This window comes from Dermochelys coriacea, chromosome 17 (genome assembly GCF_009764565.3).
Source record: "Dermochelys coriacea isolate rDerCor1 chromosome 17, rDerCor1.pri.v4, whole genome shotgun sequence".
Lineage (NCBI taxonomy): Eukaryota > Metazoa > Chordata > Testudines > Dermochelyidae > Dermochelys > Dermochelys coriacea.
In genome coordinates, this window is record NC_050084.1 from 12,970,665 (window position 1) to 12,992,565 (window position 21,901).

The 21,901-nt window shown below is 39.2% G+C and overlaps 1 protein-coding gene across 1 annotated transcript in view; it reads right to left on the reverse strand.

Moving 5' to 3' along the window:
* Positions 1-4,311: 4,311 nt before the first annotated feature.
* Positions 4,312-21,901, reverse strand: part of LOC119844786 (CGRP receptor component) — a 42,624-nt gene continuing 25,034 nt past the window's right edge. The window contains exons 5-6 of the mRNA XM_038376149.2: positions 13,243-13,300; positions 4,312-4,773 (exon numbers count right to left, since the gene is read on the reverse strand). Coding sequence (XP_038232077.1) covers positions 4,627-4,773; positions 13,243-13,300 — 205 coding nt within the window. The 3' untranslated portion in view covers positions 4,312-4,626. The remainder of the gene's footprint in view (positions 4,774-13,242; positions 13,301-21,901) is intronic.

A 21,901-nucleotide genomic window follows, 5' to 3' on the forward strand; every position in this document is an offset into this window, starting at 1 on the left:
TTGCGAGAGGAGGGTGCCAACCCTGTTACAGAAACAAAAGATTGACAGACAGATTGGGGTGTGCAAGGAAACAATGACACAATATTGGTCAGCATGACAGGCAGTGATCTCAGGATAGCAGCTATCTAACCGTTACGTTTTTTGTAGGTATCATGGCAAAGGACAATTTTGAGGAGGGTTTTGAAGGAAGTTAATGTTAGTTTTTTGGGATCTTTAGAGGGGGCTGCTCTTAAGAATCAGGAGCAGCAGAAGAGAAAGCACAAAAGGTTTTTGGTTTTTTTTAAATTTAACAAGGGGATGGTGGCAGGCATCACGGGCTGACTAGCAGCAAAAGTCAGCATCTCAATAGCAAATGAGAGATGCATATGTAGGGTGAAAAGTGGGGAAAAAAGCAGCTTATGTTGGACCCAATGAGAAGGGAGAGCCAGTGAAGAGATGCATGGAGAGGGGTGCCATAGTCAAAGCATTGGGCTAGAAAAATTATCTTTGCAGCAGCATTCTGAATCGACATATAGTAGCACTTGGATGGGTCAGTTTAGAAGGTAAATTATCTGTAGAGTCATAAATGCATTACCTGAGACACCTTATTACTTGATATCTCAGTTTCTGTAAAAACATACTTAATACAAGATCACTGTCATTTTTTATTCCACTTTCTCTTTAGCCCCTCTCCTAAAGCTCTTGTCCTTGGCCTTGCTCATTTTTCACTTTGACTACTGTAAGTCTCTGTCCCCTCCTATCTCCAGTCTGTCCAGAACACTAAACCGTAGTTAACTTCATCTCCTCACAATTTGCCCCCCTCTTTGAATCCCTTCACTAGCCTGCTGTCTTTTACAGCAACATCATCAAACCCATCCTCACCTTTGAGACCCTACATAACCTTACCCAGCCTACACCTCTGCTTTAATTTCCTTTTACTCCTCTGCCAAGTTCTCCCTTTACTATCCCTTTCATCATCTCACTCTCTTGTTTTCATGCCGTCCCCTCTGCTTGGAAACATCTACCAAATTCTCCTCTATTAAGTGCGCTCTCTCTTTTCTTTCTTCAAAATCCTCTTCTTTCAGAATTCCTACTTTATTTTCTGCAGCAGTATTTCCTCAACACCCTCCTTTAGCTAAACTTCTGTGATATGTTTCATCCGGTCTCTCAGGCCCAGAGTCAGCAAGGTATTTAAGCACATGGCTAACTTTAAAAATGTAGGTAGTCTCATTGAAGTTAAAAGGATTATAAAAATGCTTACAGTTAAGCAAATGTTTAAGTATTTTGCTGAATCAGGGTCTCAAAGTGTAAGATCTTTGGGGCAGGAAATGTCTATTGCTCTCTGTTTTATAACTCAGCAAACACTTGCAGTACTAGATAACAGATTAGCAGTAAAAAAAAAAAAAAGATACTGATCAGCTCTTTCATGTAACGTACAGCGCACAAGAAGATATCACACATGAGGTAACATTTGTTTTCCATAAACCATTTCTGTCTCAGGATCATGGCTTCCAAGTAACAATCGGAGTGCAAACAAGCATGAAGCAAGAGCCATTTATAGTTCCAGAATCCACCGCCTGTTTTTGTGCATTCAGAAAATACAGGCAGCAGGTTAAAACAAAATTCCTTAATGCAATGCAGAGGTTGGAACCCTATATAATCTTTCACAGAATATCATTTGGCAAAATACTTCCAAGAAAATGATCATTTCTGTGTCTTCACTGAGGTAAGTAGTCTATTCTTGTATTTGTACAAAAATAAATATTTTTATTCATCTGGAAGTGATTTATTGTTAAGTACATTAAATAATGTAGTAAAAGGACAGTTTACTAGAAATCCAAACACATTTTCAATTTTCAACATAAAACCACACTGACTCTGGCACAGATATATTATGATACAAATTCAACAATTTCCCACGTGGAACAACCAGCTTAAGAAAGTGGTTAAAATACTCACTTGTATTTTAAAGGGACTTGTGATTTTGCTTCTGTTTGCTCTGTTAGTTTTATAATGACATTTCATGAGCTGGCTTTTAGAAAATACAATTAAATTCTAAAAGACATGGCCCATCCCTGCAAGCTGTTGAGCACCAGTAATGACTCATCAGAGCCAAAAAGGTTAATTTTAAAACAAATTTAAAAATGTATCTTTCAGTAGTCTGATAGTCCATTAAGCATTTTGGAGGGCTTTCCCTCCACCCTCTACTATGAATATTTACATTTACTTAACAAAGAACTCGGACCTTTCTTTTTAACAGCATAATCACTATACCTTGTGCTAATAAACACCTTGGCTTTCAGCCTTAGAATTTATTAACCTGATATATAGTTATACACTTCCTAAAGATAGCAGTAGTTATAATTTCTTCAGTAGCACCTTCCATCTCAGTATCTCAAAGAATCTTACAAATATTTATGAACTGAGCATTACGACATTCCTGTGAAGCATTCTACTTTACATAAGGGAAAACTGAGGCACAGCAATGGTAAATTATTTGCCCAATGGCACAAATGCAGGCTGTGAAAAAGCTGGAAACAGAAATCAGATATTCTGACTCCCACTGCTATCAACCACAAAATTCCTAGGAGTTTTTTTCAAACTTTTTATTTTGGCTTTTAACATATTATAATGATTGGTACAATTTTTGTTTGCAGACATAGCATAAGAAGAAACAGCGTTGCCTGTACCATATATGTACGATCTGTGATTTAACAATCTCTAACACTTTCAACATTAAGTGCTTGATCCTGTGGTCAGAAAAAACTATTGACTTCAGTGGTTTTGCTTGAGCAAGGACTGAGCCTCGTTAAACTTCTGAAAACAAAATAGGGAAATTCACAGTTAAGGCTCTCATGTCATCATTAACTCACCCAGGTGTGCCATGATAGCATAGTTCATGTGGACTGTGCAATCTTCTACATGTTAGACCAGGGGTGGGCAAACTACGGCCTGCAGGCCGGATCTGGCCCCTCAGGGCTTTGGATCCGGCCCACGGGATTGCCCTCGTGGTGCCACGGGCCCCGTGCCACTCTCAGAAGTAGCCAGCACCACGTCCCTGGGGCCGGGGAGGGAGGGAGAGAGGGGAAGAGGACTCCGTGCATTGCCCTTGCCTCCAGGCACCAATGGGAACAGGGAGCCACAGCCAATGGCAGCTTCGGGGGAGATACCTGGAGGTGTGGCCAGGGCAGCGCGCAGAGCCCTGTGTCCCCCATTCCCCCAGGGGACAAGCAGGAATGTGGTGCCGGAATGGTACGGCGTGGGGCCATGACATGCAGGGAGCCTGCCCTGGCCCCAGTGTGCGCCACTGCCACCCTGGAGTCATTTTAGGTAAGCAGTGCCAGGCCGGAGCCCAAACCCCTCCTGCACCCCACCTCCCAACCCTGCCTGCACCTCACACCCCTCCTCCCTGCCCTGAGCCCCCTGCTACACTGTGCACCCCAACCCCCTGCCCTGGCGCCCCACCGCACCCCACATGCCTCTTGCACCCCAACTCCCTGCCCTGAGCCCTGTCGCACCCCGCACGCCTCCTGCACCCCAACCCCCAGCCCTGAGCTCCCTCCCGCAGTCCACACCCCTCCTGCACCCGTGCCCTGAGCCCCCTCGTGCACCCCAACCCCTACCCTGAGCCCCCTCATACACCTTGTACCCCTCCTCTGCCCCAATCCCTTACCTTTAGCCCGTACCTGCACACTGCACCCTCTCCCACACCCCAACCCTCTGCCCCAGCCCTGCATACAATTTCCCCAACCAGATGTGGCCCTCAGCCCAAAAAGTTTGCCCACCCCTGTGTTAGACCTAGACAACAGGTGATTCAAAGGAAAACAGCAGCCTTATACTTCTAATTTTTTTTCTTTGTATTACTGACAACCCTAACTTTATGGGCCAGATCCTTGACTGGTGTCAATCAGCATCACCCTCTTGACTTTGATGGGATTCTGTCCATTTACATCAGCTGAGGATCTGGCCCTATGTTTAAAATAACATTGGGTCATATCAGAGGTGTCCTTGAGACTAGTTACCATATCAATACAGCCTTTACATTCCTTCCACTTCCATGGTATAACCCTAAAGATATTAGTAGTTATAAGGATCTATTACTACTGATCTTATATGGATATTAAACAATTTTTGAACTTTATTCTGCGTACTGATACCCTGAAATGGCTTCTTCCACACACAATTGCACTGCATTGTAAACTGCACTCTGAAAAACAGTTGAGTAATTCAAAAACATATGAAATCAATTATAATTATAGTGTATTGCTATGATAATGAGAACATTGTCAGCTGCATATACCCTCCTCAGAAAAAGAACAGCTCTTACATGGGTAATGGAAAGAAAGAATATTCCAGCATAAGGTTTATTTTCCCTATTTCACAAACTGCTGTGTTGTGAAGCCAGTTACTATCTTTCTCGCATCTCAAAAAAGGCTGACATGAGAGCTCTCCTTTGATTTGTTTCTTATAAAGAACTGTTGCTCTCATGATTTATACAACAAAACATTAATATACTGTACAACGATGTCACACAAGATTAAGCCCTGGGTGAAAAACCCCAGACATGGTCTTTGCAATCAGAAAGTTTAGCTAGTTCTTTTCTCATTAAGCATTTGATGATGTTGCCAACTTAGGTTCAGATGCTGTCTATTCTGGGTCACCTTCTTCTTCAGCTGCCATTGTCGCCTGTCTCTGCAGCTCTTCCTCTGGGTTCCCTGGAAGAATGCTGGAGAGTGTCTGAAGAAGTGACTCAATCTGCTCTTCTGTTAATCTTTCTTCACTTTCCTCTACCATCTGCAAATCCAAAACAACCTACTGTCATTGTAAAATCCACACTTCCTCCCTCACCTCCAGAGGGAAGATTTACCCACTTAGGAGGTGCTGCATTAACTGGACATTACGCATTGTCTGAGCTCATTATGCAAACTTTTGCTTGTAAAAAGCTGGATCTTGATGATAAAAAATGTGCTGCGGAATGATAGTTGCTCCATAGTTATGATGGGAACTAGCTCTCCACACTATAAGCCGGATTTGTAAGACCCCCATCTTCTCCAAAAAGAAACTTATTTTTCTAAAATGTCGCTTTCCATATGTCATCCCAGGGTACATTAGTATTTTTAAAGAAAATGTGTTAAAAATGAGCCAGTTTTAAAGTTATAATGTTATGAAAATTTGGCAGAAGTTTTCTTTTGGACATTTTTCTAAGACTTTGGGCTCAGGACCTCTCAAACATGACTTGGCATAACATTGTCAAAAAGTGTCTGAGTGACTTAGGAGCCTAGAAGCCTAAAGTTAATAGGCGTAAGCACTTAAGTGCTCAGATAATTTTTGAAAAAGGGACTTAGGTGCTTTTGCAAATGTTGTCTTTGGTATAGAGATTCCAAATTTCTTTTTTTTCCTCTTAGCCAGCGGAGGAAAGAAATGCCTTTTAGGTTTTGTTTGTTTGTTTTTAAGGATGTTATTTTTAAATAAACATTTTGGGTGGGATTTTTAAGAGTGCTCAGCACTGGTCTCTGCTCTGACTGAAATCAATGGGAGTCTTTGCCACGCTTCAAAGGGAACAGTTAGGCCAACAGTGAATGCTTTTCAGAGTCCCACCTTTACGGTTTTTCTTTTTATTCATAAAAAGTTTAACTATTCATTCAACACAGTGCACTAGCAGAAAACTTAGGGAGCTCTGCCATACGCTAAGGCACCCTAAGTACTTAATTTTGAAACAGTTCGCTCTAAAGGAGTGAGCAGTATATTAATTCTCCTGTATGCATCCAACAAAATATTATTACTTTAGAACACAACACAGGGGGATATAGTACAGGCAACATGGGAGGGTGTAACTTGCATGGGTTGATAGCAAGTTTGGAGACACGCATGGCAGGAAGAAAATGACTGCATCTCTTTAAAAGTATGACAGTCTGGAAGTGAACAGTTGATTTTTTTTTCTGAAGTAAAATTTCCATGGAAACTATAAATTATATTTTGGGGGCCATTCATATCTGTTGACACAGTAAACTAGATCCACAAAGGGATTTAGGCACCTAATTGCCATTTTAGGCTCCTAAATCCAAAATTAAACTCCTCAAAACTTTGAAGCTTTTTTCAATTTACTTTTCCTTGCTAAAGCAACTGAAAAGGCTTGTATTCAAACAACTGACTTGTCATCCTATTACTAACAGTGCTGTAGAAAGAGAGATTGGTCTACCTGGTTGTGCACCGTATTATAGTATTATATTATCAATTACTAAGTATTATTGTAGGACCAGAGCCCTATTGTGTCAGACACTGTACAAACATACAAAAAGAGACAGGCCTTTTGCTCCTTAGAGAGTCAAAGCTAGTTAAGACTGAATGATTAATTTCTCGGTGCTAATGATAGTGCATTAATTGTCCAGAGTGTTGTTGCATTTGGTAAACTGTAGTGTTTAATCCTGCTGCAACTCCTCATGTGAACAATCATGCTGATATTAATAATAATATTTGAATAAGGAAATCTTGCAGGACCGGTTGATTCCAAACAGTGACTTAAGCACGCACCCTCGTTCTTCTTTAGAAGTTCTTATATATTGGAATGGGGCCATCACGCCAAGTCTGTGTGTTTGGGATGGGCTGAGCGCTTGCTATTGAGGTCCATTTTTCTGCAGAGGTGGAGTATAACCAAAGAGTTCAAGGATCAAAAGAATAAACTAGAAAATTAGATTTCCTCCCCCGCAAAAAAAAGAAACAGCAAGTGTAATGACATGAAATGTATTATGCAATTAGAAAACAGCAAAGTAACATGTTAAAGGAGAAATGCAAAAGATTAGGCATGAACAAGATACAGATAAAGAGACAAATGGAAATGAGTCAAATAAAAACATCAAACAACGGAAACAGAAGGAGATTCAGTGGCTCATTCTAAGTGCTCCAGACTTTAGCACACAGTCTTCTGATTTACACACAGGCTCCTGATTTACAAGACGACAAAATGCTCCCCGATTACTGTATAGTAGTCTCTTGTGGAATCACTAACCTTGCAGAAAAAATAATATAGAAGGAAAAAACACAAAAGGAGGGAAAGAAAAAAAAAACATTTTAAGTACTAACATTTATATCTAAAGTTTCACAAACAAAGGAACAAATACCAAATCACTCATGGATTATATAGCAGTCCTGCTAACCTCTATCCTGCAACTGGCTAAAGTTGTAAAAGCAACAAATACAAACTCTAAACAGAAGGGAATACAAAACTTTATGCTAGGAAAAAATATTTTTTTTGGTCAATGAATTATATATAGTGTATTTATTGGCAGGACCACACAATCCAAATGGAGATAGATTACCTCAGCAAATGATGCCATGTCGACAGTATAGCATAATCAGCCAACTTTTCAATTGGACTAGACATTTTTAATGTTTACTATGTTCTCCGTAAAAAGAAAAGGAGTACTTGTGGCACCTTAGAGACTAACAAATTTATTAGAGCATAAGCTTTCGTGAGCTACAGCTCACTTCATCGGATGCATATGAGTTGCATTTATATCGTGACAAAGTTCCTCCTCTGCCTTGGTGGATCCTGCGCTTATTGGCGGATTTTCTCTCTTCAGAGGTTCACAGCAGCCCTCAGTTTGGCCACTTTCGTGGCTCAAATCTGCCGTTCGCTCAGTCAGCCTCATCACTGGCCAGCATGGGGACAGGAAGAAGAACAATCCCCGCAGTCTCTGCTGATCCACTTAGCGGATCGGGGAAAAGGCCAGAGACCTTCCCCTCTGGTGGAACCCACAGTCCAGGTCAACTCCTCCAATATCAAGTAGGGAGTTGGGAGGATGGGGGGACCCGGGCCCACCCTCTACTCAGGAATCCAGCCCAGAGCCCTGTGGATTGCAGCTGTCTACAGTGACTCCTGTAACAGCTGTGCGACAGCTACAACTCCCTGGGCTACTTCCCCAGGGCCTCCTCCCAATACCATCTTTATTCTCACCACAGGACCTTCCTCCTGATGTCTGATAATGCTTGTACTTCTCAGTCTTCCCGTAGTACGCCTTCTCCCTCTCAGCTTCTTGCGCCTCTTGCTCCCAGCTCCTCACACGCACACCATAAACTGAAGTGAGCTCCTTTTTAAACTCAAGTGCCCTGATTAGCCTGCCTTAATTGATTCTAGCAGCTTCTTGATTGGCTGCAGGTGTTCTAATCAGCCTGTCTGCCTCAATTGTTTCCAGAAAGTTCCTGATTGTTCTGGAACCTTCCCTGTTACCTTACCCAGGGAAAAGGGACCTACTTAACCTGGGGCTAATATATCTGCCTTCTTACAGGATTGTTTACCTTTACACTAAGAAAGTTGGCAAGGCACCAAAGTCTGCATGTGGTGTGTGTCCAGGAAGACTTCGCGGTGTTCATGCTGTGCGCCCTAAAGTCCTTATGAGGTTGTCAAAAACAAAGTAGCATGTTAGTAGAGCCTATGGCGGTTCCATGTGTGCTAAATGTGTCCGTGACAGAATCAAACGAGCTTTCCTTATTGAAGAGCAGAAGATTGTTGCGAAAGTGTTGAAGGCACAAGCACAGAGTCAGAAATCTAAGTGAATCTCTTTGTATTGTCTGCCTAATAAATAAAAATTCAACTTTTCTTGTGGAAAAAAAAATCATCACTCTCCTGTAGCCATCTGCCCTGACCCTGTCACAATATATATTTGCATTTGTATATGTATAAAAAATGGGTTTTTTTTCCCTTCAGGAAAATGCAGTTGTGGGACTAACAAGATCAAATTTATTGCCATGCTGCAGTCAATCACGCTTCCCATTTGACACAGACAAATACTTCAATTCAATTATTACATTCCAATGTGATATGTTAATACTATGAGCAACTGTCACGATTTTTTTCTCCTTCTACTCAGCAGCGGTCACTATGATAGGTTCAATGCAGGAGTCCGGAGAAAAGATATTGTAAGTGAGCACTGTTCTGTAATATGATTGAATAAAATATTCTCAGCTGAAGAACAGCCGTTTACTTAGGCATTTGGTCCACAAATATACATTGCAAATGCTGGAGAATAAACAATACAAGGAACTTTAAAATACCCTGCAGTGGTGAACAATTTTTGTTGTGCTAAGACGACTTAGTGCCAGTGAAGAGAACAATTTGTGGTTACACATTATTGGTTTTTTGTAGATAATAATTTCAAGACTATTAAATGCAAAAATCAATAACAAAAAAGAGAAAAAGTGCATTTTGGTATTTCTCAGAGCTATCAATCACAATATTCTTTTGTTCAAATGTAGGAGACACTTTAAGCAAGGAAATACCTGCAGTTTCCTCAAATGTAGAGTAATTCTAAGATGTTCAGCACAAACATACAAATAAGACAGACCATAAGAAAAAGAAATACAGCAAAAGACTGAGTGGCTGGATTCATCTCCTTGTGATAGGAAACTAGACAAGTACGCAAAGTGCATTGTTGAGAACATGAAACATTTAAACCTTCCATCTTTTTGCATTTTCCAGAGCAATAGATGTTATTCTCTGGTCAACAATAAATGACAATCTGCCAGTTTGGTTGCCTGGAGTGGATACCATGAGGCAGTGAACTCCCAGGTGTGGAAGTCTAGTTTTAAAGTATGCAAAATTAACACTTACTGCTCCAATGAGAGACAGATGTGGAACAATCTGTTCTTTAAAGAGAAGGTCCTCACTCTTCTAACACATCATTGTTAAGCGTTACATAAAGTTGGAACCCATGTCATGGTTAGATCAACATTACTGTCTTTCCTTCTTTCTCTGTGTGAGTCACTGAGCCATGAACAACATATGTTTGAGATTAAAGCTAGAGGTCAAGATAGCTGTATTGCATACAATGTTTTATCCAGTGGGATAAGAATTCGAATTTCATGCTGCTTTTGTTGTTATCGTTTAAAAACTCTCTCAGCAACAATCTGGAGAAGGCAACGATAAACAAAGTGAAATGATTATGCAAGAGGAGGACAAACAAAAAGACCTGAATTAAAACAAAAGATGCATCTTTCTGTGGAGAGGTTTCAGAGTAGCAGCCGTGTTAGTCTGTATTTGCAAAAAGAAAAGGAGGACTTGTGGCGTCTTAGAGACTAACAAATTTATTTGAGCATAAGCTTTTGTGAGCTACAGCTCACTTCATCGGATGCATTCAGTGGAAAATACAGTGGGGAGATTTATATACACAGAGAACATGAAACAATGGGTGTTACCATACACACTGTAACCAGAGTGGTCACTTAAGGTGAGCTATTACCAGCAGGAGAGCAGGGGTGGGAGGAACCTTTTGTAGTGATAATCAAGGTGGGCCATTTCCAGCAGTTGACAAAAACGTCTGAGGAACAGTGGGGGGAGGAGAGGATAAACATGGGGAAATAGTTTTACTTTGTGTAATGACCCATCCACTCCCAGTCTCTATTCAAGCCTAAATTAATTGTATCCAGTTTGCAAATTAATTCCAATTCACCAGTCTCTATTCTATTGGCATACTTCAACAAAAAAACTTCAAAAACAGACTCCAACGAGAGACTGCTGAATTGGAATGAATTTGCTTGAATAGAGACTGGGAGTGGATGGGTCATTACACAAAGTAAAACTATTTCCCCATGTTTATCCCTTCCCCGCCCCCCCTCTTCCTCAGATGTTCTTGTCAACTGCTGGAAATGGCCCACCTTGATTATCACTACAAAAGGTTTCCCCCACACACACCCCGCTCTTCTGCTGGTAATAGCTCACCTTAAGTGACCACTCTGGTTACAGTGTGTATGGTAACACCCATTGTTTCATGTTCTCTGTGTATATAAATCTCCTCACTGTATTTTCCACTGAATGTATCCGATGAAGTGAGCTGTAGCTCACAAAAGCTTATGCTCAAATAAATTTGTTAGTCTCTAAGGTGCCACAAGTCCTCCTTTTCTTTCCGTGGAGAGGTCTTTTAGATTAAATATAGTTACCCTGATTTATATCTTGTGCACTATTACAGGGCAGGAATTGTACAGGAGAGGATAAAAAGACTTGAAGGCAAAAAGACAACAAATAGTATTAAATACCCTTTTACATAAATTACTCAAAATAAATTGGGGAAATTACACATACACACTTAAACACACTTTTGAGGACATGGCTTGTTTTATAATTAGTTCCAGAAGGTGCCTTGTTTTAAAATTGAATTAATTCACCTGCTTTTTGTGAATCTTATGGTTAAAAATGTTCCATATCAATTGCTTCAGATCTGTATCCAGGGATGAGTCAAAGCTTTTAAGAAAAAAAAGTTCACAGCGCAAGCAAGATCATTTTAGAGTTTATATTAATTTACCTGTATATTTTGCCTTTCAAATCCTCTAATCCAGCTAACAGACTTGCTTTCATGGAAATGTACGTATAGACAATCCTTGTCCTCCTAAAGTGAATGACAAAACTCCCAGTGGCTTCTGTTTTTATTAATTAAATTCCTTATAAATACATGGAGGTTCTACTTGCTTGAGGATGCTGTAAACTAACTCTTGCCATTATATCAGTAAACAGCCATTCATTACACAGATCCCAAAGGCATTTCACAAAAATGGCCTGTGACAGCCTAATATTTGTTACTCCCCAAAGATTGACTAGTTTAATGAAGGATCTATGTAGCTTAAGTTTTCTGCTGACTTAATTTGGCAATGCCATGTGTATATATGAGCAATCCACTCATCTTAACCTATTGTGATGTTGGAGAAACTTGCACAGATTCATCAATAATTAATTCTATTGTCTAGTCTGGGATACAGTTTGGGGATAAACTCAAGATTAGTTGCCAACTGTAACATCACATTACCTCCTAAGAGTAATTTCTAATTATATAAACAGGTTGCTTTGGGTTACTTAGAGAATGATTACATACCAAAATTGGTAAATTCGCATTTAACTTGTTTTATTGTCGCAACACATCAGTTTTAATAGAGCAATTTTAACTTTTATATTGCTAAACCTTGAAAGAGTTGAGGTACAAATGATGTACCTTTGCAATAAATTTACTCCAACTCAAAAGTCATATTTTTCTTAACTTGCCTCATGGACCTGAAGCTGAAACTGATAGCTGGATATTGGAGCATAAACAGATACACTCCATGTTATGTGGCTAGACAAGATAATTAGTGACTGAGGAAGCAGTCAAATACAAAGGATGTCTTGAAAGTGACAATAAGATGAGTATATTTTAAGAAGAAGAAGAAGAGGAGAAGATAGAATATGAACTGTGCTGAAACCTAATGAATTGTAAGTGCAATACAGGAAGCTAACAGAAATAGAGAGAAATTCTAAAACATTTGAAGGCTCTACTTCATCTCTTCTGAAAAGCTGCCTAACAAAACGAGTGAAGCCTTCATGCTCTTGTTTGCAGCTGCAGAAAGTGGCATTAACTCGTAGATAAACTTGACAATAGCAGTTCCTGAGATATCAGATCAGCTCTTTTCACTGCTAGAAATGCTAGTTCTTGGCTATCAAGGAATATGAGAAATAAGGATGCAGTGGTATTAGCATCCACTTCTAACCCATACACTTTTGCAACAGAATACAATCCAGCTATTACACAATCAAGTCTCGGAATTAGATTATCAACAGATGTTCCCCATGCAAGACAGCCTTATTAGAGGAACAGCCTTGTTACAATAATCTCCTTATTAATACAGCATTTGTGTTCTTTACATGATGCTCTGGAGAACATTTAACCTATCTATCCCTTTTTATCTGTAATATTCCTTTATCCAAACATTATGTTCCAGCAGATTGATAATGGATGACTTCCAACTGAAAGCTTTCCAGTGTAGAGTTCTCATGCTACACAGTCACTTCAAAAGCACAGTCATTGCTAACTATTGTTCTCTCCCAAATGTTTGCCTTCCTTGTACCTTAGAAAAATAATGAAAAGGAATATACCACAGTAGTTTTCTAAATCAAATTTCATATTCCAAAATATTTGACTTTACAAAGCAACAGAAGAAACCCCTAGGTAAATGTATTCCTAGGACATGAGATTATACCTCCATTTAACAATTCTGATGGCTATTTTCCGTCTGAAACACTGACACAAACGTGAGAGTGAAGAGTTGCCCCTACTGTGGGTTCTGAGAGGAAGAGGGGTCTCATAGGAGAGAGGAAAGAAAACAAAACCAGAAAACATGAATATAAAGATGTGTACAGAGGTCCTATCAGTTAGTGACCATGAGCAAACGATTATTCAATTGATCTGCAAGATTAAAGATGCATTAATATATGGATTTTAAGCAGTTAGGAGAACTGTAACTTACCAGCTGTATCTCAACTGCGGTCATTGGCCTGTGGTTAAGCAACTGTAGCTTTTCTGCTCTGTTGAAAAGAAAAAAAAATTATATAATATATATATATATTTGCAAGCTAACAGTTCATTTGTTCATACGTAGGATTCTGAACAAATGAATGGTCAGATGCAAACACTTCCCTAATAACAGAGTTATTTCCAGAGGTCATTTTCACTAGAGTTGATGCATGGTCTCTGACCTTGATTGTCACGATAATGCTGTAGATGTCTTTTCTTTGGCTATCTACCCAAACTGGTATTTAGTAGACCAACGTGGCAAAGCAGTTTCCATTACAATCCCTTGTTTCCACACATGCATAATTTACTGAAGCATTCATCTTTCGAGTTGGAATTTTCAATGCTTTTGTCTCTGCCTCAAATTATTTATTAATAATACTTTGGACTCTTATAGCACTTTCCACCTGAGGATTTTAAAACACTTTATAAAAATCAGTGAAATTAAGCCTCTACATCCATGAGAGGTAGGAAAGCACCACCCAGACACTGGACTTCATGATGAGTGGTTACTGAAAACCCATTTAATCAGATATAGGATCCTTCCAATCCCAAGGCATCAGCCACTTAGCCAGGTCAATATATAACTCAGATCTTACCCAATAATCATGCTGATGCCAATCCTTTAGTAACTAAAAACTAAAGGTTTAATAATCAAAAGAAGAGTGTTATTGAATGGTTAACAGATCATATACATACAAGTGACTTTTAGTGTTCATAGATCAGGATCATAGCAATGATGGAAAGAAATGCTAGCTTGCAAAAGTCTCTCTAGAATCACCCAAGTAGATTGGGGGTCATCAGTCCTTGTTTAGAGCTTCCTTGTTAAAAATCCAGTCCAAAGAAATGAAACAGGAAATGAAGACAAAAAGGAGAGGTCTCAGGTGTCTGTTCATATCCTCTGCCATGTGCTTGGAATTTTACTGTACTGTCCCAATCAAAGCCCACAGCCCCTGTTTGTGGAAAGTGACTGGCCAAAGATGGAGTCCCGGGTCACATGTCCTTACATAGTTGGCTGGATCACAGGGGTGGGCCATTGGCCACTCGGTGTCTGAGGCATCCTCAGGGAGAGCTATCTGTGCGGGATACGTTTCTTCTATGGCCCATTGTTAGAGTGAAGTGTCCTTAATTGGCCATCAACACATAGCTGTCTAGCCTTGATGTATATCTATTTGTGAGGTTTCACTTGGGAACAAACACATTTGATACACAAATACATAGCCAATATTCATAACTTTAAATACAAAGATGATACAGGGATTTAACTATGATAATTGTATTTGATAGATGGTAACTTTTCCATTGACACCTTACATGATATACTTTCTAGAAGAGTTGTTACAATTGTATAACAGTGGTAGCAGCAATGATACAAATGGTCATTTTCAATCATAAAGCATCACAAACATTCTCCTTCTAAACCTTTCAGAAAACTGAAAGATAAAAAGACAAAGTGATTTATTTAAGACCACACATGAAGTCCGTGACAGAAACAGAAAGAGAATCCATGTATTCTGATTCCCAGGAGAATCTAGGTATTCTGACCAAAAGGCCAGGATTCCTTCTGTGTTGTGTTAAATTTGTTTTGATTTTAAAGTATATATTTAGGGTTATAGTTGCATTTTAAATTATTCAATTTCCATCCTTCTCTACATACAAGGAAAAAAATAAAATTAATCTAACATTTATATTTAAGCACACACATCAAATAGAGGGTTAAATTCTGCCTCTATTGAAGTCAATGGAAAACTCCCACTGACTTCAATAGAGAGTGCACCCATAAAGCCTCACTATAGTTTGGATTCACTCTCCATAATAATTCTACTCATTAATCTACAAATTAAAAAAAATATTATACATTTTTCCTCCTTTAAGAGCTTTATTACTAAAGTGGAAAGAATGGAAGAAAACATATTTCAGTATTTATTTTACGTCCTAATGAAATACATGTCTTCTCAACAGCTAAGCCCAAAGGTGCTGTCATATGCTACTATGTGTATCTCACTGCTCTCAAAAGATACATTTTATCACTCTGGTCCTTTTGACCAGGTCATGATATCAAAGTAGCAGTGATCTCAGCAGGCCTTAATGGCTTAGGGGAGAACCACACAGCTATATCACGCTGCTAGAGATAGAACTGGTACGACTGGTGAGGGAATCTGCAGCAGTAATAAAGATAGCTTATAAGAAAAGGTCAGTAGTTGTAATTTAGTAAGTTTAGATACAATGAAAATAGGAGTTAAAATAAAATTTAACCCCTCCCTTTTGAATGAAAGTAATTGTTCAAGAACTATTTTAAAATTAGAGGAATCTCCTTTCTTTATTGCAATCTGTATTTGCCCAATATTTCATTATTGTTATTATTAATTATTATTATTATTAACTAGTAAACTAGAATAAAAAAGAATCAGTTAATATTTATGGTTTTACTAGTTTGCCATCTAGTAGTAACCTCTAATTTTAAAAGGACTAAAGCTTCTTTCCAAGTTATTTAATAGAATTCCAAAGAGCATTTAAATGTATATTTATAGCAACTCCAAATAGCTTCTCATCAGTTTCTCAGAATTGTAGGAGGTTTCAAGAAAGAGGAAACCTCACATTCTTCAAGAGGAAAGAGATGCCAAAACTCACAGAACTGTGCTCAAATGTCTGGGTCTTTGCAATCAGCTAGTCATTGTCTGCAAGCCTGTGCCCTCCAGATACCAGGGAAGTAAAATATTAAACGATTAAATGGTTGACTGATAAGTACCAGTCTTATCATTAACCCTCCCTCGTTCACCCACCTCCTTCTGGGTGACGATCAGCTGGCAGAAGTCCTGCTGGGGGCCGGGGTCTACGCACAGGTCTCGAACAGGTTTTCCTGAAGCAGAGATGCCATTTTTGGGACAAGGTGATTATGGCAACCAGGAAGGGGCGGGCATCACAAGAGGCCACTGGGAGGCCAGCACCTCTTAAAAGGGCTGGGTCGATATTAACGCTTTAGCCCACCAGGGTATTCGGTCCAGCAACAAGGAGGGTCCTGTACACCCTTTAGTTGGTAAAAACAGTCCCTCCAGCCCCACTGACCTGAGGGGAAATACTTGCACGGACCCAGGGGTGACAACCCCGGCAGAAAGATACTGCTCGCTAGGCGAAGGAACGTCTGGCAGTGCAGGGAAGCAGGACGAACAAACCGCTAATCCGGAGGCTTTGTGGGGGGGCGGCCAGCCAGGCAAAGGGAGCGCGTTTAGGCCGTGGGGGGCAGGCAGAGGCTGCAGGTCCCATCAGAGGATAAAGTAGCCCCTGGCCTCTGCCTGTGCCACTGGTGCTGTGGCTTCAGCTGATATTTGAAGGGAATGGAAGCTGCTGCTGGGGTGGCACAGAGCATCTGCAGAGGCCACATCGGGACAAACTAGATACCTGGGGCCTCTTTCCCTGGGTACTGATGATGCGAGGGGGGTGCTGGGTTCATTCAACTGCCCCAGGCTCTCCTGGTTAAACTTGTTGTGTCACTCCCGGTATGAGCTCAGCTGCCCTTCCCAGTCTGTCCAGGACAAAGAGGGAGGGGAGACGCACCATCCTAGGCATCGTGAGGCCCAAACTGGTTAACCAGTTAACCGATTAAATTTTAACAGGTACTTTTTAAAATGATATTTACATCCCTTCCAGATACCATTTCAGTTTTAAATGGTCCTCAGACATAGTACCGGATTTCAAAGGCTGACAAAAACCTTATAATATTTAAGACACTTCAATGCCTTATCACTTACGTATGCACCCTAGTAACCATTCAACAGCCAAGGCATTTACATGAGAAAACAGTAACAAGTGATGTGCTGCTCTGGTTTGTGTGCGTGCAAAAAGAGTGAATTAAATACTCATGAAAGGAGCCTGAATGACAGCCCTGGAGACTGAAGCCCTCTGTTTATCCAAAGAACATACACAGCCTAAGCAGCCGTAGTACAAACTTTTCCAGGCTGCTCCACCAATATGTCTCTACTCTGACCTGAAGGAAAAATCCCACATTACCAAAGACAAGATGACCTGACAGATCTTTACCAACTCTGATGTCCATGATTCTATGAACATGGAATTCCTATGAGAGACAACACGGTTCAGTCAAATCTGAACCATGCTGCTGAGGCTGAAACAACAGTGTTAGGTTTGGTGATTTTTGTGATGTGGATGCATACCCATTAAGAACTCAGACTACCTCCTTATTTCACAGGAGCCTCCGAAGAGATGTCATATTCATTTCAAATCTGCCAAAAACAATGTCCTAAAGGAGAGAGACTATCTTATCTTACCTAATTCCTTAAGCCGTTCAGTTACCATTTTTATAAAAGCACAGGAACTGTTCTAAAATAAGTCTCAACTTTAATACATTCACAATACAGTTTTTAATAATACACCTGTGAAATACTTTATATTTAAACCATACAAAAAACTCTACATTTGCTTAATATTTGAATTGTGCTGAACACTATTTACTAGAGCCAGTCAAAATTTTTCAAATTTTGATGAAATTAAAAAAAAAAATCCAGACAATCTTTGATTGAAACCATTTCTACTCCACTTTTTGACCATTCCCTTCATTTTAATTTTCTCTCATATTTATAAAAAACAACAGAATTTATTTCCCCCGCTACCCCCGCCCCCAAACAGACACATTCTCCATTCCTTAGGCAAGAATCTGGAATAAAAGATGTCTGACATCTGGATTAATTTCTGTAAATGTATAAAATTATTTTTATTTTAAGGAACAAGACGCTTACTTCCATTCTATAATCATCGGTGTCCTTTGAATTCAGCACTTGCCATGACAGCATGGGCATGCATGCATCCCCTTAAGTACAACTACCAAGATTTGTTCTTCAGAGGAAAGGTACATATTTACTAAAATAAACTGAGTTTTCAAAGTGTTTTTAGAAATGCCCGTTATTGTTTCACTACTTATACAGTGGTGGTGCATACCTCATAACATTTTACAAAACAGGTAAACATCATAATCTCCATTTTACAGATGGGAAAATTAAGGCACTGAATGATTAATTGGCAAGAGTTCATTTGTAAGCTTTTTGTTTGAATATTTTAAGAACAAACAAAGATACCATCTTCCTTGAAATAGGGGTCAGCTATTGTCCCTAGCCTGTCCAAAAGGCCTGTCCTTCCACGGCAGTCTCTACACAGGGGTGAAGAAGAGAAATCTCCTTGCTCCACGTCCTCCCATGCAGGGTTTGCCACAATCTAATCCAATGTATCTAACCCAGTTTGTCCACTGCAGCAACTACATACTCTCTCTTCTGTCAGAGTAATTGTTCAGGGTTTTTTCCTCCGATCAATAATCCTTTTTGCAGCACAGCATTTAGACTCTTTAATTCTGAAGTCAGACTGATTGCGCAAGAAGAAAATGATGGTTTACAAAAGACATGCAGGAGTCAGTATTAGACTCATTCCCTGTACCCATAACTTTGCTTTGTTTTTGGAGAGTCAAGGATAAGAGTCCAATATGCTAGCCTCTGGGAACTCTGCATATACCTCCACTGTTTTTCCATATTAGCCATTTATGAAGATTTCTCTACCAATAATCCCAAACTTGTTTACAACAATACAGTGTCTGTTAAGAGTGTAGCTGGATTTAGAACTGAGCTGAGGTCACATTGCTGGCTGCTTTCTGTCTAAAAGAAAGTATTTATTTCTGTTGGAGTTCATTACTATTGTGCGCAACTGAAGACACAGACATGTAAGAATGAATGCTGATTAAAGATACTAACATAAAGTGTTCTAATGCTACAATTAAATAGGAAAAACAATCACAGAAGGAAAAAACCTACACTCAGAAAAGAATACTATAAAAAAAGCAAAACAAACAAAAAACAAACAACCCCACTCAATCTAAAAAAGAAGTCCTGGCTTACTTGGGGAAAAGATGCTAATCAGTGTCTTCAGTTGGCATTAGATTAGGCCCTGGCTCACCTGAGTGATCATACAAGATGAATTTTTCCAGAGCTGGGAAGCAGTATGGATGATCCAGTGGTTTGAGCACAGACCTGAGAGATGGGCGATACCATGTTCTAATCCTGGCTTTCAATTTGGCTTGCTGTGTGGCTTTGTCAAGACACAACTTCTCTGTGCCTTGGCTTCCAGAGCTGTAAAATGGGGATTACATTTGCCTCCCTCATAGAAGAGTTGTAGCGATTCATATTTGTAAAGCACTTTGATAAAGAAAAGCTCTATGTACCAGTTAAAATTATTTTTTTATACTAAATGACAATAGTCTAACTGCAAGTTCCTCACACTACACTCTTGGGCTATGTTTAGACCTGAGCCTTTTTAGCTGTTTCTCCCTCCCTCTATTGCGGCAAGATGCATGTTATTCAGTCCATCCATGTGACCCAATCACTCTATCAAGAAAAAAATCCTTGACTAAATAAAGGGAAAAAACTGTTTATTCGTAAACAATGGCTCTTGTTCTTGTTTTTCAGGCTAGAAGGAGCAGATGTCCTTGGATTTTGACCCTCTCTGCACTCGACTTCAAAATGAGTTTGAAAAATATGTTTAAACAAATATCTAGCTAGAACCAATTCTAACAAAATACTGGCTAGCCATAGGGTCTTAGATTATAATATTTAAATATATGTATTAGTTGTAACATGGTCTGGCCACGTGCATATTGGTCAATCCAGTTGTGTTAGGAGCTGGTTTAGAATGATGAACCCATGTTTCAACATGGTTTCTTAACTCAGTTTGAGCCCCAGTTTGGATGAGATGGCTGCCTTGAGGTGGGAGAGCTAGTTGCCAAGATTGCATTTAAAAGCATCTTTTAGCTTTTGAACAAGTTTTATTCTAGAAAGTAAAGTTATAATAAAAGGGGCAAGGAACTTAATACAGAAAAAACAACAGCTGGGATCAGGTGAGTAAGTAAGATGTCAAGATTTCCATTGCAAACATATAATTCTGAAAAATACACAGGTTTAACAATCTAATTTATAGCATCTAGCCAAAAAGAAGTCACTAAAAGTTGTAGCCTGCACTGAACAGAATGGCATGAGGATATATTTTATGAAAACTAAACAAAATGGTGGATCAAAATATTACCAAAAAGCAGAAGCTGTTTTGGAAAGCCATTTTTGCTCTGCAAGTAAAAACTCTATTAATGGGGAGATTGGGGTTTGACAAACCATCTTTAGCATGTTGGTTTTCCAACTAACATTGATATCTGTAACATTTAGAATTATTTATTCCCCCAAACAATGCAGAGTAATAGGTTCCATCTCCTTGAACCTGTCACGAAATAAAGACTTATTAAAAATACAGCTGTTTGAAGAAAATTCTGTGAAAAACAAAAATCCCTCATCAGTTCTTCCCAGGGGGTACCATAATTCATTATGGAAAAGAAAAGCCTAGTATGGTTTTTCTCACTTTTTACTAAATAATTATTCACTAAGGAGAACATAATCATAATAGTTTTTGTTTGTTTTTCCCAATTATGCCTTGAATATTGGTCACATACCAAAGCTATGTCATCCCAAATATTAAAGATTTTATAATTTCAGTCTTATTTATCTAGATTCTTCTAGAACAACTTTAAAAGACACAGATCTCCAGTTAACAGTACCATGTTATTGGCAGAACAGGCAACAACAACTATAGACAAATGTACATCATAACTAGAACCACCTAATGTGATCACTAAGCAGAAATACTCATCATTCCTTGAGACAAGGAATATAGGTTCCAAGAGTGTAAAGCAAGGTCATCTCTCAAAGGGTGTTTTGACTTAAATGTCATCAATAGAAAACATAATAACCTATAATATAGTTTTTTAGAAGGCTTATCAGCAATGCAATATAATCTCAATGAGAAATGCTTCAACAAAAGATGAAATCATACAGACTGTTCTCAGTTTCCAAAATTTATGTGCAGAAAAATGAGGGGATAATTTACAAGAGGAAAAAGTAGCAAGCCATTAAAAAATTTTTATCTGGGCAATTTCATTGAGCTTTTGATCATAGTGCTTCCTTGCAGAAAAATGACTAAGTGCATCAAAAAAGCATTAGCAGCAGGGTACAAAAATCAAAAAGCAACATGAACAGTATGCATGTCTTTTTTCATCCTAAAATGCCTGAACAGGTCCTACCAGGTTATAAACTGCAAATACTAATTTATACTGAAGAAAATTAGAAACCTCAGGCATAAGTGTTAATGTCTTTCAAACACTGGGTATTTAAGATTGCAAACAATGCATTTGAAAAAAATATACAGGGTTTCAACTGGAGACACAAAGGAAAATATCAAAAAAGTCACAGAGGCAACTGTGTTGTTTTAGAGCAAAGAGCTCAGAAACTGATCTGCTCCCATCTAAGCCAATGTCAAAAAACTCTCACAGATGTCAGTCACGTAGGATCAGGCCCTATAAGTGTACGTAGGGTTCCTTGCTAGCATATACACATACACACACACAGAACCTGATTATTATAAACTCGATCAAAAATAATCTTCACAAGAGGCCAGTGTTGCCAGTCTCAGTCTGAGCCCACAATCAAAGATTGTCCTGATTTTAACCAAGTCCTTGTAATCAAACATTAACTTTAATACAGATATTTTAAGTAGTGAGAATAAAACGGTTACTCACT